Raw genomic sequence first — 13,611 nt, forward strand, 5'->3', positions numbered from 1 at the left:
CCTACTCACCACACATAATTTATAACAGAGGAAGAGCTTGAAATGCTTTTATGTAAACAATCATAGATTTTCCTATGGTTACTAAAAGGCTGTTTAAAACTCTTTAGTAGCAGGGGACCTTGAAAAACACTGTTTCTAGCAAATCTCAGTGTTTCCTTTAACTTTTGCACAATATTTACCCCGCTGACACCATTTTTGTCTTAAATCCTTACGTAAACAATGTCTGTAATAAAAGCAAATATATTTTTACCAGTTTCATATAAAGCAGGCCTTGGAATAGAAATGCAAACAAAGATACTGGTGTAAATTAATGGAAGCATCTCCCAGCTCCTAGAGCACGTCAAGTACTTTCAACCATCTCCATTCACAGAAAATGACACATTTACCCAAACTGACAGAACAGAAAATACACAGGACTCCAAATATCAGACAACAACCAGATTTCCATAACTATCACCACCTGGTTTTATAACTGATGAGCAAAGATGCACTTAAAAGAAAAAAAGAGACTCAGTAACACACTTGCTCTACGCCCTCTATTCACATAACAATGTCTAGAGAAGGCTTTCTACTACAATGCAGTCTTTTGTCAAAGTTCACACATCCAGAATCTGGGTTCAGAAAAGGAGAAACGAGACTCCAGTTGTGATAATCTATTTATTAGAACAACGTTTAGAGACTCAGAGTAAGCTTAATATTTTAAGTTTCTGGCCTGCCTGGGAAACTACTACAAGCCTCCCTGTTACATTAAGTCCTCCTAAGAGACTAGTACCTCCAAGAGCAACATTGCAGTGCGCAGCAAACACCAACTGACAGACATTATGATATCCCTCAGGGAGGTACCTCCTTTTATACCTGATTCTGCATAATGAGACACAACATGCAAGCATTCTGGATTCTGGAATATCTATAGATGTGTCAGGTTTTCACACTATCCTGTCTTTTGATCTCAAATTTCCTGAAGCAGATATGTTAAAAACATGTTTCTATCCTTTATATAATCTTTCACAGAAATAATGTTATGTAGTTTATAAATGAATCTGTAAATAAAAGATAATAGTTACACTTCCCATTTGAGGTGTCTCATAAAGAAGCACATTTATCAACTATATTTTAATAAGGATAAAAGCTAAGTTAAAGTAGCGTCATAGAAAAATTTCCATAGGTTTCAAAGGAGGACATTATCAGAATATTTGATTAGGAGCCACTGTGGAATAATTGACCTGTTACAGCCATTACAGAAAAAAGAAACATGATTTACATCAGAGTCTAATATTCCATACTCCAGCTGAAGTCACAATTGTAGGCATATATAATCTAAGAGAAAACAATATCAAACATGCTTTTAAGATCTTCTAGCCTAGCCAGAATAAGATTGTACCAGTCTCCTAAGCCCCAAGACAGCAAAAAGGAGTCCCAGACCCACCATAACAAATTGATGTGAAAGTTTATTATAACAATCATCAACTGTAAAAGAGACTAAAAATTGGCAATTAGTTCAGAGGGACCTTTAGGCTCATGATACAGTCTAGATCTCTAGAACCAGCAATGAAGACACAACTGTATGTGTGTTCTGGCAAAGCTTGAAGATCTCAGAGAGGCCCAGGCACTGTACACACAGAAAAGGCGGCAATCCTCACATCCAAAGAGATGGCAACCTAAGGAACAAGATAGAAAAAACACACAGACACACATATATATCTGATCGCTAGGGTCAATAGCCTGCAATGCTGGCAATAGCCAGCACACAAGCTCTGAGTTCAGCAGAGCAGGGAACTGAACACGGGCTTCCCACCACAGACATGGCCATGCACAGGGTGCCCACGTGCAGGAAGGGAGACCGTTATTTCAGCAAAAACTGAGCTCTGAGTCATGAGAAAGGTTCCAGATGAAAATTTGTCTAAAATATAAATTTCATTTTAAAAAGTGAATTAGTATCAATTACCTGAGGTTTTCCATGAAGGAAAAACATAAGACTTTTTTTGAGGTACTTTTATTTTGCTTGTAGGCTTTATTTTTTGGGTTTTTTTTAAGTATTTAACTGTCTGTAATTTACAATCAGAGGATCACAGAATACCCCAAGTCAGAAGGGACCCATGAAGACCATTCAGCCCAACTCCTGACTTCACACAGGGCAACCTAAAAGTTAAACCATGTATTTAGGATTGTTGTCCAAAATCTTCTTGAATGCCCACATGTTTGGGGCCATGACTACTGCCCTGGTGAGCTTGTTCCAGGGCTTGACCACCCTTTCAGTGAAAAATCTTTTTCTAATACCCAGTTTCTCCTGATGAGCTTTAAGCTAGTCCCTTGCATCCTGTCGTTGGACAACAGGGAGGAGATCAGCACCTCCCACTCTGTTCCCCCTCATGAGGAAGCCGTAGGCAGTAATGAGGTCACCCCTCAGTTTCCTCTTCTCCGAGGTGAACAAACCTAGCATCCTCGGCCACCCCTCTTAAGTCATGCCCTCTAGAACTTTCACCATCTTTGCTGCTCTCCTTTGGACACAAAACCTTTCCTTTATTAAGGAAAAGTTGCAAAATTAAGCCAAAGACCAATAATAGAAGGACAAACATTTTTCCAGTTGGCCTATTAAATAGGACTATCAAGCACACGCACTGTGACTGAGTAGCTTGAACAGTAAATCTGGAACATGAACTCTTTTTTTTTCCATAAAGAATATGCTGCCGCAAACTAACACTGGGCTAAGGCTACATAAAGCTGTGGGGGAAAAGGCAGAAAAATGAAATATTTTCCTTTAGCTCCAACCTCATATATTTTGAACAAATTGAGTAACATTCTTAAAGAAATGTTACATTCTGCTTTTCAATTATGCCAGTCCTCACAAAAAGCAAAAACAGTAATGAAAAGATTTCTTTTTTTGTTGAGCTGCAAGTACAGCAAACTCAGAAATTGCCAAGCTGTTGAGAGGCTTTGGTTGGACACAACAGAGAGCTGTCCCAAGAAGATGAAGGGCCTACACCAAACTACTTTTTTTTTTTTTTGTCATTTTTAAATAGAGAAAGATTATCAGGAAGCGATAGAAAAGACAAAATTCCTTTCCTGGAAGACTCACTGGGAAAGGAGTGCTCAGAGAAAGGGCATATGTCAGATGAGGTGACAATGGCTGAGAGAAAAGCCCTTGTAAGGACTCAAAATGTTCCCATTTTACAACCAGTTCAGTCCACAACTCTTTTAGATGCTTTAGGGCAAAGGCAGACTTCCTTGCCTCTCATGGCACTACCACAGGCATGAGAATGCCCCTAAGGCTGGAACTCATAGAGGTGCAGGTGAGGTGCAGTGGGAGGAGATCACCAGATCATGTGAGGGTGAAAGCCACACATCATGCCCCTGAAGTCAGAGTCCCTCTGTACCCAGACCCAGCTAGAAAAACCAGGTAGAAAAGACTGACCGTGCACTCCTTAAGTCTCAAACATTTCAGTTCCACCAAGGTCGGTAAATCTTTCAGTAAAAGATAGCAAGAGAAACCTAAATGCTACATGATCATTTCATGTCCTTCCTTCTCAAGAAATCTTGCTGCCATAGTGTGAACGACTGGGTTGGGAAACAGATGATAATCACGAGTGACTATCAAAACCTGCCCAGATGACCAAGTGCATCATGGAACACATCCCTACTTACAATAAGAAGTAACTATCCTGTATTTTCAAAATAATATGGAGTTACTTATGCCATAGTGCGTATGCTTCGTCTGTGAGGTAGCTGACTCCCAACAGTCCAGGAACGGCTGGAATTCATCAATAAATTTTTCCCAGGACTGTGCCTGTGGTTTGTCAAGTGCACTGGACGAAGGTGCTATACAAATGTCACAAGTCATTTTAGGTGATTCCCTAAGGGAAAACTGCTATAAGTGATGTCAGGAGTAACCACAGGAGTTACCACCAGCTAGCAGTAATCACGTTATCCTTTTAGGTCCCCAGAAAAGTATTCAGCAGTCTCCTCTCATAAGCCATTGCAGAGAGTGATGAAAAGTTACACGGGGGCGACCAAGCACAGGTGCCTGTGCTCTATTATGCACATTCAAGGTGCAGGAAAACAGAGGGTTGTTCTTGTCTTTTGATTAGTTAGCTGTGGTTTTGTTTTTGTTTTGTTTTGTTTTGTTTTTTTTTAAATATGTCTGTTACAATCAGCCTTATGTTTATTTTCTGCATAAGAAAATTCAGCCATCCATTTATCCATTTGTTTCATTTCTTCTGGGTGTTCCCCTACTGACCTGCTCCATTCCAGTTGGGTAGCATTCCAGGTACCTAACTTCAATTGCATCAGACTCTTTTTTTTCATACCTAAAACTGATGTGAGGCCACACAAAACTCAGTTCACAATTTTATTGTGTTGTTACCATTGCACATTGGTACCTTAAACATTTTCAAAGTTCTTTGAAAAGCTATGCAGGATTCCCAACAATGATTTCTTTGGTGGACTGATGATCAGCTTCAGAAAATACTATGTTTGAAAAGGAAAAAAAAAAAAAAAGGAAAAAAGAAAGACAGACAAGAAGTTGGTTGATATCAAACAACTCTCATGGTGATCCATCAAGCCTGTACATGCATGTTCACATTCTTCCAGCTGCATACTTGCCCAGCCTGAAGTACACAAATACTTGTGGCAGGATCAGAAATTTTCTTTTTGCTAGGCATTAAGAAAAGAAATGCCTGATCTGGAAGACACTGGTAAATTTTACCAGGCCGGTACAATCTAGCCTGATGTAGGAAGGCTACCTGTGTTTCACATGGAACAATTTGGCTTTTAACACCATTTTCCCTTACTCTTCCTGACGTGGTAAGTGAAGGGATCCTCAGCAATCTTTGTCCTCAAGCCACATCTCTCACAGCAGTGAACAGTAGCAGCCAGTACAAGTGACTATGCCAAACTGTAGTCATTTTGCCTCCCTCCTGTGCAGCCAAAATCATCTTCCCTCTCTTCCCTTGCTATTATACCGAGCAGCTTCCAGCTATCAGCCTGCATAGCTGCAGCCTGGGATATTCCACTGAACCCAAGGGCTATGGACAGGACCAGAGACAGGAGAGGCCCCTGGAGGAGAAGCCTCTGCCATACCTCCAAGCTCAAAAAAATCCAAACACTTTGACTTATGAAAGAAACCAGATCACTTGCCGGGGCTGATGGAGTACAAACCCAGCAAGTCTAAGAAGGCTGGAACACCCTGCATTAGAGCTTGAATAATGTGCAGTTTCCCTTTTAACTATTGTTTTTAGATAAGCAGTGTCATAATAAATAGACCTAGGGAGAAGTGCCAGTTTTTGAGCTGCAGAGGAACGCTCCAAATGAGTGTTTTCTGTTTGACAGCCCTTCTCTCACACTCACTTCACCCACATTCCTCCTCTCCCTCCTTCATACCAAACTTTTTTTCAAAATAACCATTCCTTCATTTCATTAGCATTATACACCCTTTATATATGCAGGTCAAGCACATAGGAAGGCCTGGAAGAGACCTATGGGCTATGGACATCAATGCCCTGCTGTCACATGGACCTCCTCATAAATGTGTCATGCTTCATCTTAAAAGCAGTCTGCTTTTTTCTCATCAGTCTCCGGATTGGAAACCCACTTCAGGGCCTCCCTGGTCTAACAGGAGCCTCTTTAATTCCAGGCTACACTGTTTTCTTCACTTGTTTTTTGCACTAGCATCATCTTTCAGTCACAATGCCATTTCACCCTTGATGAATAGACATTTGAAGCATTTCTAGACAACATTTATATTTGCTCTCTGTGTGCCACTTTTCTAGATTAAAAGGACGTAGACTTTTCTTACATGACACATTCTCCATCCCCTTGATTTTCCAGTCTGCTCGGTAGGTCCTTCTCCCTATCAGTCCCATTTTCAATTAAGTTTTTTGAACATGGGTGACCAGGTTTGTACTCACTATTCCAGGCGAGGTCTCTCCAGTGCCTTGTATAATGGCAGCAATACTTCCCTATCTCTGCTGCAAATGCCTCTCCTGACACATCCTAGATCACATTTGTCTTTTTCATGGCTGTCTCCCGCTGGCATGCTGAGCCTAGCCAGGACTCCCAGCTCCTTCTCCTCCTCCGTCATTTCCAGCTGATGAGCACCTGTGAAACTTGGTAAAGCAGAAGGGTCAGCTAGACAGAGGACTGCTCCTACCACATCTCTTTATTTAAGACTGCTCAGAGGAAGAAAGAGGCATAAATGAGTCTGTAACAGCTGTCACAGCAGTTGTTAGAGCCAGCCAAATCCTGTGAACGCTTTCCATTCCCATTCGCTGAGCAAACCCTGAGATCAAGACCAAGCCACAAGCAACAGCATCTCTTGAGCTCTGAACACCACCTTCAGCAACGTTCTCAGTGGGGGAGGAAGGAGTGAGAAAATCGCAGCAGAGTCACACACAGTCCCAAAAAAACCCTAAAATTGATATGATGTAGAGAAGCTATCCTGATTGTTTCTTAAAAGCCTGAATGATATAAGCTAATTTGCAATGGAGGTGGGATTTTTTTTAATCAAAGGCGTATGCATACGCAAATGGGAGGATGACATTAACGTTGCTTTGGAAAAAAATATTTTCATCGAAATACTAACATCACTGTCCACACTTAGGAGATTATACTGTAAAAAGAGCAGAATTTTTTTGTATAATATTGCTTCGTGTGTTGGAGAGGAGAAAGCCTGGTAACTATCCTCATTCTTTCAATGTCACTATTTTTTGTAAGATGGCCAGCCATGCCATCATTAATATCACAAGAGGATTCATGTTTGTTTATCCTAAAATGAACGTAAATTGGACTTCATACGTAATACCTTAATGCCATGCTGAAACACAAGGAAGTCTATTATCTTTATACCAGGTACTTCAGGAATTTTTTTCTCCCCGCTCCAGCAGAAGACTGACAGTTTATAACGCGCAACTGCCTCATTTGCACATTTACAGTGCTTGATAAGGGGCTGAAATGCTCGATTCCCCAGAGATCCTCCTTGTTCTTTCCCCAACAGAAAATGTCCCCCTATATTTCAATACAGCTGAGAAAATTTTTCTAAATAACGGATAGAGAGCCTTTAGATAAAGCCCTTCACGCGGGAGAACGTAAAAACACTTTACACAGGGCTCGTGCAAATCATTTCACTCCATGCCAGGCAGCACAGAGCAGAGTGGAGCAGCCCGTTCCACATGGCACCTCCTGCCCGTGGCCCTGGGACCCGGTTCATCCCTATGCACCATTTCTTGCATCAAACACATCCTAAATTACAGTAAAAAAAAATTAAGACAGAATTGTTGAAACCCCCTCGAAGTTCCCCTAAGCCACACTGGACAGACATCAAAATTCATTCAAATATACTGCCAAAAATCCACGTTGCTTTTGCTCAGGAAATGAGGTAACACCTTTGACCACCAAGTCACGCTGACTTTTTCATGTCAATAGCACTGTCTAAAAGCTGGCTTTTAATAGCAGCCATATCATTCATCCCAACTTACAGAATTACTGTGGATTGTGCCACAGCACATTTGCTATAAAATTCTTCAGGAATAATGACAATAAAACCAAGACAATTACTCCCCCAAGCACTAGCGTTGGGGTATTTTTTAAAGAACAGATTTGATTGAAAGGTAAAGATTAGCTTTAAATTCCTCCACCCCTTCTTTTATTTGAATATGAAAAGAAGGTGTAATACAGATGCTTACCTTGATATGACATTAAAAGACAGTTTGGGTCAATATAATTACTGTAGAACAGCAGATTTTTTTTAAAATTCCTTAAATATTTGTACTTACTGATTTTACCCTTCAGATGCATTTTAGCATTCTGGGGTAATCAGCTAAGTCCAAACCACAGATGCAGAAGTAACTAGAAGACAGTCCCTCCCTTAGTGTGTATGCTATGCATACAATATCATAGGTTAATCTCCCACAAAGCAAGAAAAAATGTATTTCTGCAACAACCTTTCAGAATGTAACCATGTGAGTCAAAGTGACCCCCCAAAAGAGCTTCTTTGCACTTGATGGCAGGTTTATGGACATGTTGTAAATGTCAGACTACACCATTTTTAATAATAAAAAAAGACACTATAATACTGTTTCCTTGTAAGCAGGACAGAAAATCATTTGGTAAGAGTAAGAACATTTATTGGTTTTGACATAAAAATTTCTTGCTGTGAGGTGGAAACGCTGTACTCCAAATACCAGAAGAAACGTGAAATCTCAAGGGTTATGTTCAGTAACTCTTGGTTCAAAAGCAGACGTGGCAGGTGCATTATTTAAGAGCTTGTCAGAGATGATCTTCTACAGCACACTACTCCGGGATTCATCTCCTGCTATGCCTGGGAAGGGGGATTCTCATGTAAATACATGGCAGAACCGGCTGGCTGCATGCACATCAAGCCCATACTGCCCAACCCTCTTCAATACCACTGTGGTCACCACAACACGTTAATACCAGAAAAGGCCTTCAGTGCTGAATGCAACTACTCCTCCCACGTAACCCACGTAAGAGCAGTTCTTTGGCTGAGATCTTCAGAGTGCATTTGCTCTGAAAAATTCAAAGCAACATTTTTCTCAGTAGCCATACTTGATGTTCTGAAGCATAGTTCGTATTGCTGTATTCAGTGCTAATTTGGCGCCACAAAGATGTAGTATATTCAATGCAAATGAGAAACAGTTTCGGCCCAAGCTACTGCTTTGAATTTCCTGACTCCTGCACATACAAAAGTTTAAGCATATTTTATTTAACAGCATTTTTTTTTTTTTGCTTTTCATTCTTTCAGAGCATAAATCCTTGAGTAGAAGTCAGTCACATCAGGTTTCAGTAGGCACGATCACAAATAAACATGCTAGTAGAAAACCAGAAGAGGATCAAAGGACCAAACTGTTCAAAACAAAACAAAAAACTCAATCCAAATGGGTTGATTTCATCCTCTATGCCTACAGCAGTGAGCTAGATTTTCAGCTGTGTAAGCCATTGCTGCCTCCGCACAGACAAGCTCATTTGTGCACAGGATCTGACCTGTGTTTCTGTAGAAGATGCTCCAGACATACGCAGACCTGCATAGCTACCTTCCTGTTTCTCTCACACGCCTATCAACATTTCAGGAAGAATGAATTTCTTATGTGTTTCAGGTGCCAGAGTAAAAACAAACCCAAAATCCAGTTCGAACTATTCCAGTACGGAAGTAAAAATCCCTCATACAGGAAAATCACAGCCTGTAAAACATATCTTTTTTTATGTAACTGAGTAGCTTAAAAAGAAATAGGAGACAAAAATCACTTTCAGCTAAGAACAAGCCAAAGAAATATAATTTAAAATGGCATATTTTTAGAAAATACTATTTTGATGGAAAGTGCTCCCCTTAAACATGTCTATACTGGCCAGTCAAAACGGATACGCAGATAAGAAAGAAATGGCTTTTCTAATGTATTATTGCACTAAACTACATTTGAGAGAGGAAGAAAAATACAGAGAAAGCAGTGGCTGTACCTTGAATATGCAGTATGCCGGCCACATGTTTGTGGCACAAAAAACATCCGTAACAAAACATTTTGCACGAAATTGTGCTCTGCAGTGGCGAGAGAAACTAAAGAATAAAAAAGGAAGGTGACACTATGTATGCTTAACTGGTAAACAGAAAGTAGCTCTGTAACACCTCTCACTTGCGCTGAGCCCTGAACACGAAAAAAATTAGGATGATTACACATTTAACTGCAGTAATCCTGGATTAAAGCATTTAATTCCTAGACTGTTTACAAGCCATCAATACAAACATTAATAAGCAGATATATGGCAGGCTGCTTTAAAAGTATATTACTTTGCTGTCAAAACTAGCTCTGGTACAAATTCAGTAGTATGCGATATTTCATTCTTTTCAAAGAATGGCTTTATCTTAGGGGTTTTAAGTAATCTCTTATGCCTGAAGTATTACATAAAAATATAACATCCTCTGCAAACATTAAGTAGGTGGTTTCTCTTTTGTTAGCAAATGGAGTACACCCTAGCCTTTTAAATTTTTGAATGCCTTTGAAAATAAAAGGTGTCTCCAACATAATATTTATAACAGGTAAATTATATCTCTTCAGACAAGAGTAACAATTAAGAAAAAGCATCTGTACCATGTTTACCTTTATGAAGGATTATTGTACTAAGTAGCACAGAACCTCAATACCAGTGAAAAGTTACATTATTCTGGGGGACATCTGGAAAACTCTTCACTGGTAACTCTAAGGAAACTGATAGCTCTGAGGGAAACTTGCCTCTAGCCTCTCCTCCATCACTAAATATTACCCAGGCACTCACAGTACAGGTGAACGACCTCATCAGCTTAAGCCCTGTATTGGCATTTCAAAAAAACCAACAAATTTCTCAGCCTGGCTCCAGGTACCGACAGTCGCCACGGGCTGGCACATCACAGCAGCACAGCCTTCCATGCCCGGGCATTTCCAACATGCACAACATTGCTTTTCAGAAATGGGTTATGGGAGAAAGATTGAATTGTAATTTGCCCTTGGATTTTTTCCATTTCCATTTCTCATGTTATGAATAGCACAGCTCCTCCCATCCCCTCCCTTCCCCCCCAATAGTGTATGAATTAATTTCCCCTAGTTCACTTTAACCTGTGTCTTAACTCAACGGAAGCTGGGTTAAATTCTTATCTGAAACCAACTGTAGTCAAGAGAAGCCCTTCCATGGGCAGGACCAGGTTTTAGCTTTGGATGGGGAAACCCAAGTGTGATGCTGCAGTGCAGCACCACTTCCCACGTCCTGCTGAGTTCCGCATACTTCAGCAGGCATGGAATTGTCCTCCAATTTCACTCCCTCCAAGGTATGGGATAATGTAAAGCTTTGTATCAGACCAGAAACTACACAAACGGGAGACGGCAAAGTCTTGTGGCTGATGCCTCCAAGAGTTCGGAATCACTGCAGTCAGGTAACTTGGGAAACTATGAAAACATTGATTTTGCCAGCTCAGAAGAAACTTTGTGAAACTCTACATTGTCTCTCAGTGACAAAACCACGAGGTATCCGCAGTGGCGTGCTCTGTGACTGAATGTCTGTTGTCCCTACAGACAGTATTCAGCACACAACCAAGATTATCACATAGAAAAAGAATCCGGGAGAGGGGGGGAAAAAAGATAGAAAAATGCATCTTAGAAGTTACTTATGTTTAATGCTTAAAAGTCTGAATGCACAAACAATAATCTACCATTATAGAAGTACTGGTGGTCAATACAATGCATTAGAACTATGTACAATGACACAGTTTAGTATCAAAATCTTTCTACAATGTAGAGTATTACGAAACTGTTAATGACATCAAACACTAAGCACTTAAGACACCATTTTTTGCTACCACATTTGGAACTTCAATGAACAGTCCATTTTAACTTGCAGCATCAATCCATTTCTAGTATGAAATTAAGTAATTTTCTACTTATACAATAAGATTTATCTACACGGGTCTTTTGATTTTGATCCATAGCAGCAAAGGCACTGTACATCAGCAGATCCACAGACTTAAAGATTTTTTTTAAAGCATTCAAAAAAAAAAGTCACAGATCATAGTTTAACAGCAACAACAACAACATAAAAAGATAACACGTTGTCTCTGGCACAATGGCTCAGTCTGCGTCCGTTTTAGGGACATCCAATCAAGACTTGGATTGAACTGCTGGCGAACAAAGCAAGTCCTTATCCCAGTGAGAATCCATTCCTTTTTGTATGTCGGAATGAGTACTCTTGTAAATCCTACCTCGGAGGTCATTGCTTTTGTAGTTTGTATATTGGTAGGCATCCATTCTTATTTCAGTGCAGTTTCCAAAGAACATATCAAATATTTTTCATAATCTCTTGTAATTGAAAAATTGCCCAAAGACACATATCCCCATTTTCAAGGAAACATTGCAAAAGTTTCCAGAAGTAACAAAGGTGATTCTTTGAGGCAACTTATTGTACTCTCTACAATATAACAAAGAGAGGTGTTTATATTAAAAAACCTAGCTTGACACCAAAATGCTTTATGTTTATCAACAGAAAAGCATTGAGAACAAATCTGTACACAAGATGCTATATTAACATTGCAAATATATAAATTAGCACATTCTTACTTAAAAGTGAATTTAATTTAGATGTGAACTGAATTTGCCATTCATCACAGGCATGTAGAGTACTGGCTACAGTTTGCAATTTCCTAATTTTCCAAGACTGTCTAAAATAGTTAAGATACAGCATCTTCCCACCAAATAATTATACTGTAATAACACTTAGAGGTCTCATCCAAGAACAGGACTAAAAAATATAACAAAGTTTATTTTTTTAAATAGAAACTACAAGTCTATTTAGTGTAACTTTAACTATTTCCTGAACATCCTTCTCCAAGATCCCCAATTTATCCACCTGCAAAAACACAAAGTATACAATGCACGTTTTAAACTAAAGCCGGGCCAGACAGCTTTATTTAGTCAGTTCATTGTTAGAAAGCCTTCTTTAAACAAAATAAATACATTACAGCTATAATACATAATTAAAGAGTCAAGTTCACTGTTAAGTATGCTTATCCCATCTTTTTCCAAGTAGATATCTGACAATTTGGTATCACAAGTTCTTAATGAGCATTCACAAATCAATAGCAAGTTAAGAAGGTAAAAATAAATTCCACAACTGTGATGAGCATTTAAGTTCTCAGTTTAGAAAGAAAGAAAAAAAAAAGGAATATACAGCAAAGTGCTAGGAGAAGGAGTTCTGTCTGCATTCAGATTTGTCTCTAATAAATAACTTCATAGACTGTAGCTTTCTTGTCCCCAGAGCCAGTGACAATGTATTTGTCATCCACAGAGATATCACAGCTCAGCACAGATGAGGATTCTTTGGACTACAAGAAACAAAAAGAAAAATAAAGAAAAAAGAAAATTATGTCTTTCCAGCCCTTCAATCCAGAACGGCTTGAAGATTAATTGGAAGAGTTTATAGAGAGGGTATACACCGAAAGCTCATTTAAATACCAGTACTGTAGTGGCAGCCTTTGTTACAAGACTGTTTCTCCAAACTTGTTCTACCTAAAGTTCTATGGCAATAAAAAACACCAGCAGAAAGTGAATGTTATGGACCTAGAGACAATCCATCAATCAAACAAAAAGCAGTTCTTTCTATACACTTTACAAGCATTGAGCGTTTATTAATATTTTATACATTAGCTTTTGCATAAAAATGCACAAAAAGCCACCTTCTTCTTCTTCTTCCCTTCCTTTTTTGTTATAAACCAGAAATCCGTATGGAGAAGCACTACAAAAGCCCTACCCACCCACAGGTATGAAACAAAGAGACTTCACAGAAGTAACTGCATCTCCTCCTACTATTTCCTCAACACAGAAGACAAAAGCCTTGCATAAAGGAATTTCCAGTATCAGGGACGATGCAAATATAAAAGATACTGTAGTGTAACAGGATGTGCAACAGTGTACAGCAGGTGAATGGAAGACAGGATACACCAGGACGCAGTAGCTCTGTCTCTCCCAGCTTTTCTGCCTTTTTTTGAGATGATGCGTATTGTCACATTTTACTTGCTCTTTTAGTACACATCTTAGTTTTCTTTACACATCTCCGCATTCTTTTATGTCTGTCTCTGCAAGAGCT

At 39.4% G+C, this 13,611-nt stretch overlaps 1 protein-coding gene across 4 annotated transcripts in view; it reads right to left on the reverse strand.

Moving 5' to 3' along the window:
* Window positions 1-11,129: 11,129 nt before the first annotated feature.
* LOC128902316 (transducin-like enhancer protein 4) overlaps window positions 11,130-13,611 on the reverse strand; it is a 99,169-nt gene continuing 96,687 nt past the window's right edge. For all 4 annotated transcript variants that reach the window (XM_054185084.1, XM_054185085.1, XM_054185082.1 and 1 more), the window contains one exon: window positions 11,130-12,850. In XM_054185084.1, the coding sequence (XP_054041059.1) occupies window positions 12,743-12,850 (108 nt within the window). In that variant the 3' untranslated portion in view covers window positions 11,130-12,742. The remainder of the gene's footprint in view (window positions 12,851-13,611) is intronic.

Source organism: Rissa tridactyla, chromosome Z, assembly GCF_028500815.1.
Source record: "Rissa tridactyla isolate bRisTri1 chromosome Z, bRisTri1.patW.cur.20221130, whole genome shotgun sequence".
Taxonomy (NCBI): domain Eukaryota; kingdom Metazoa; phylum Chordata; class Aves; order Charadriiformes; family Laridae; genus Rissa; species Rissa tridactyla.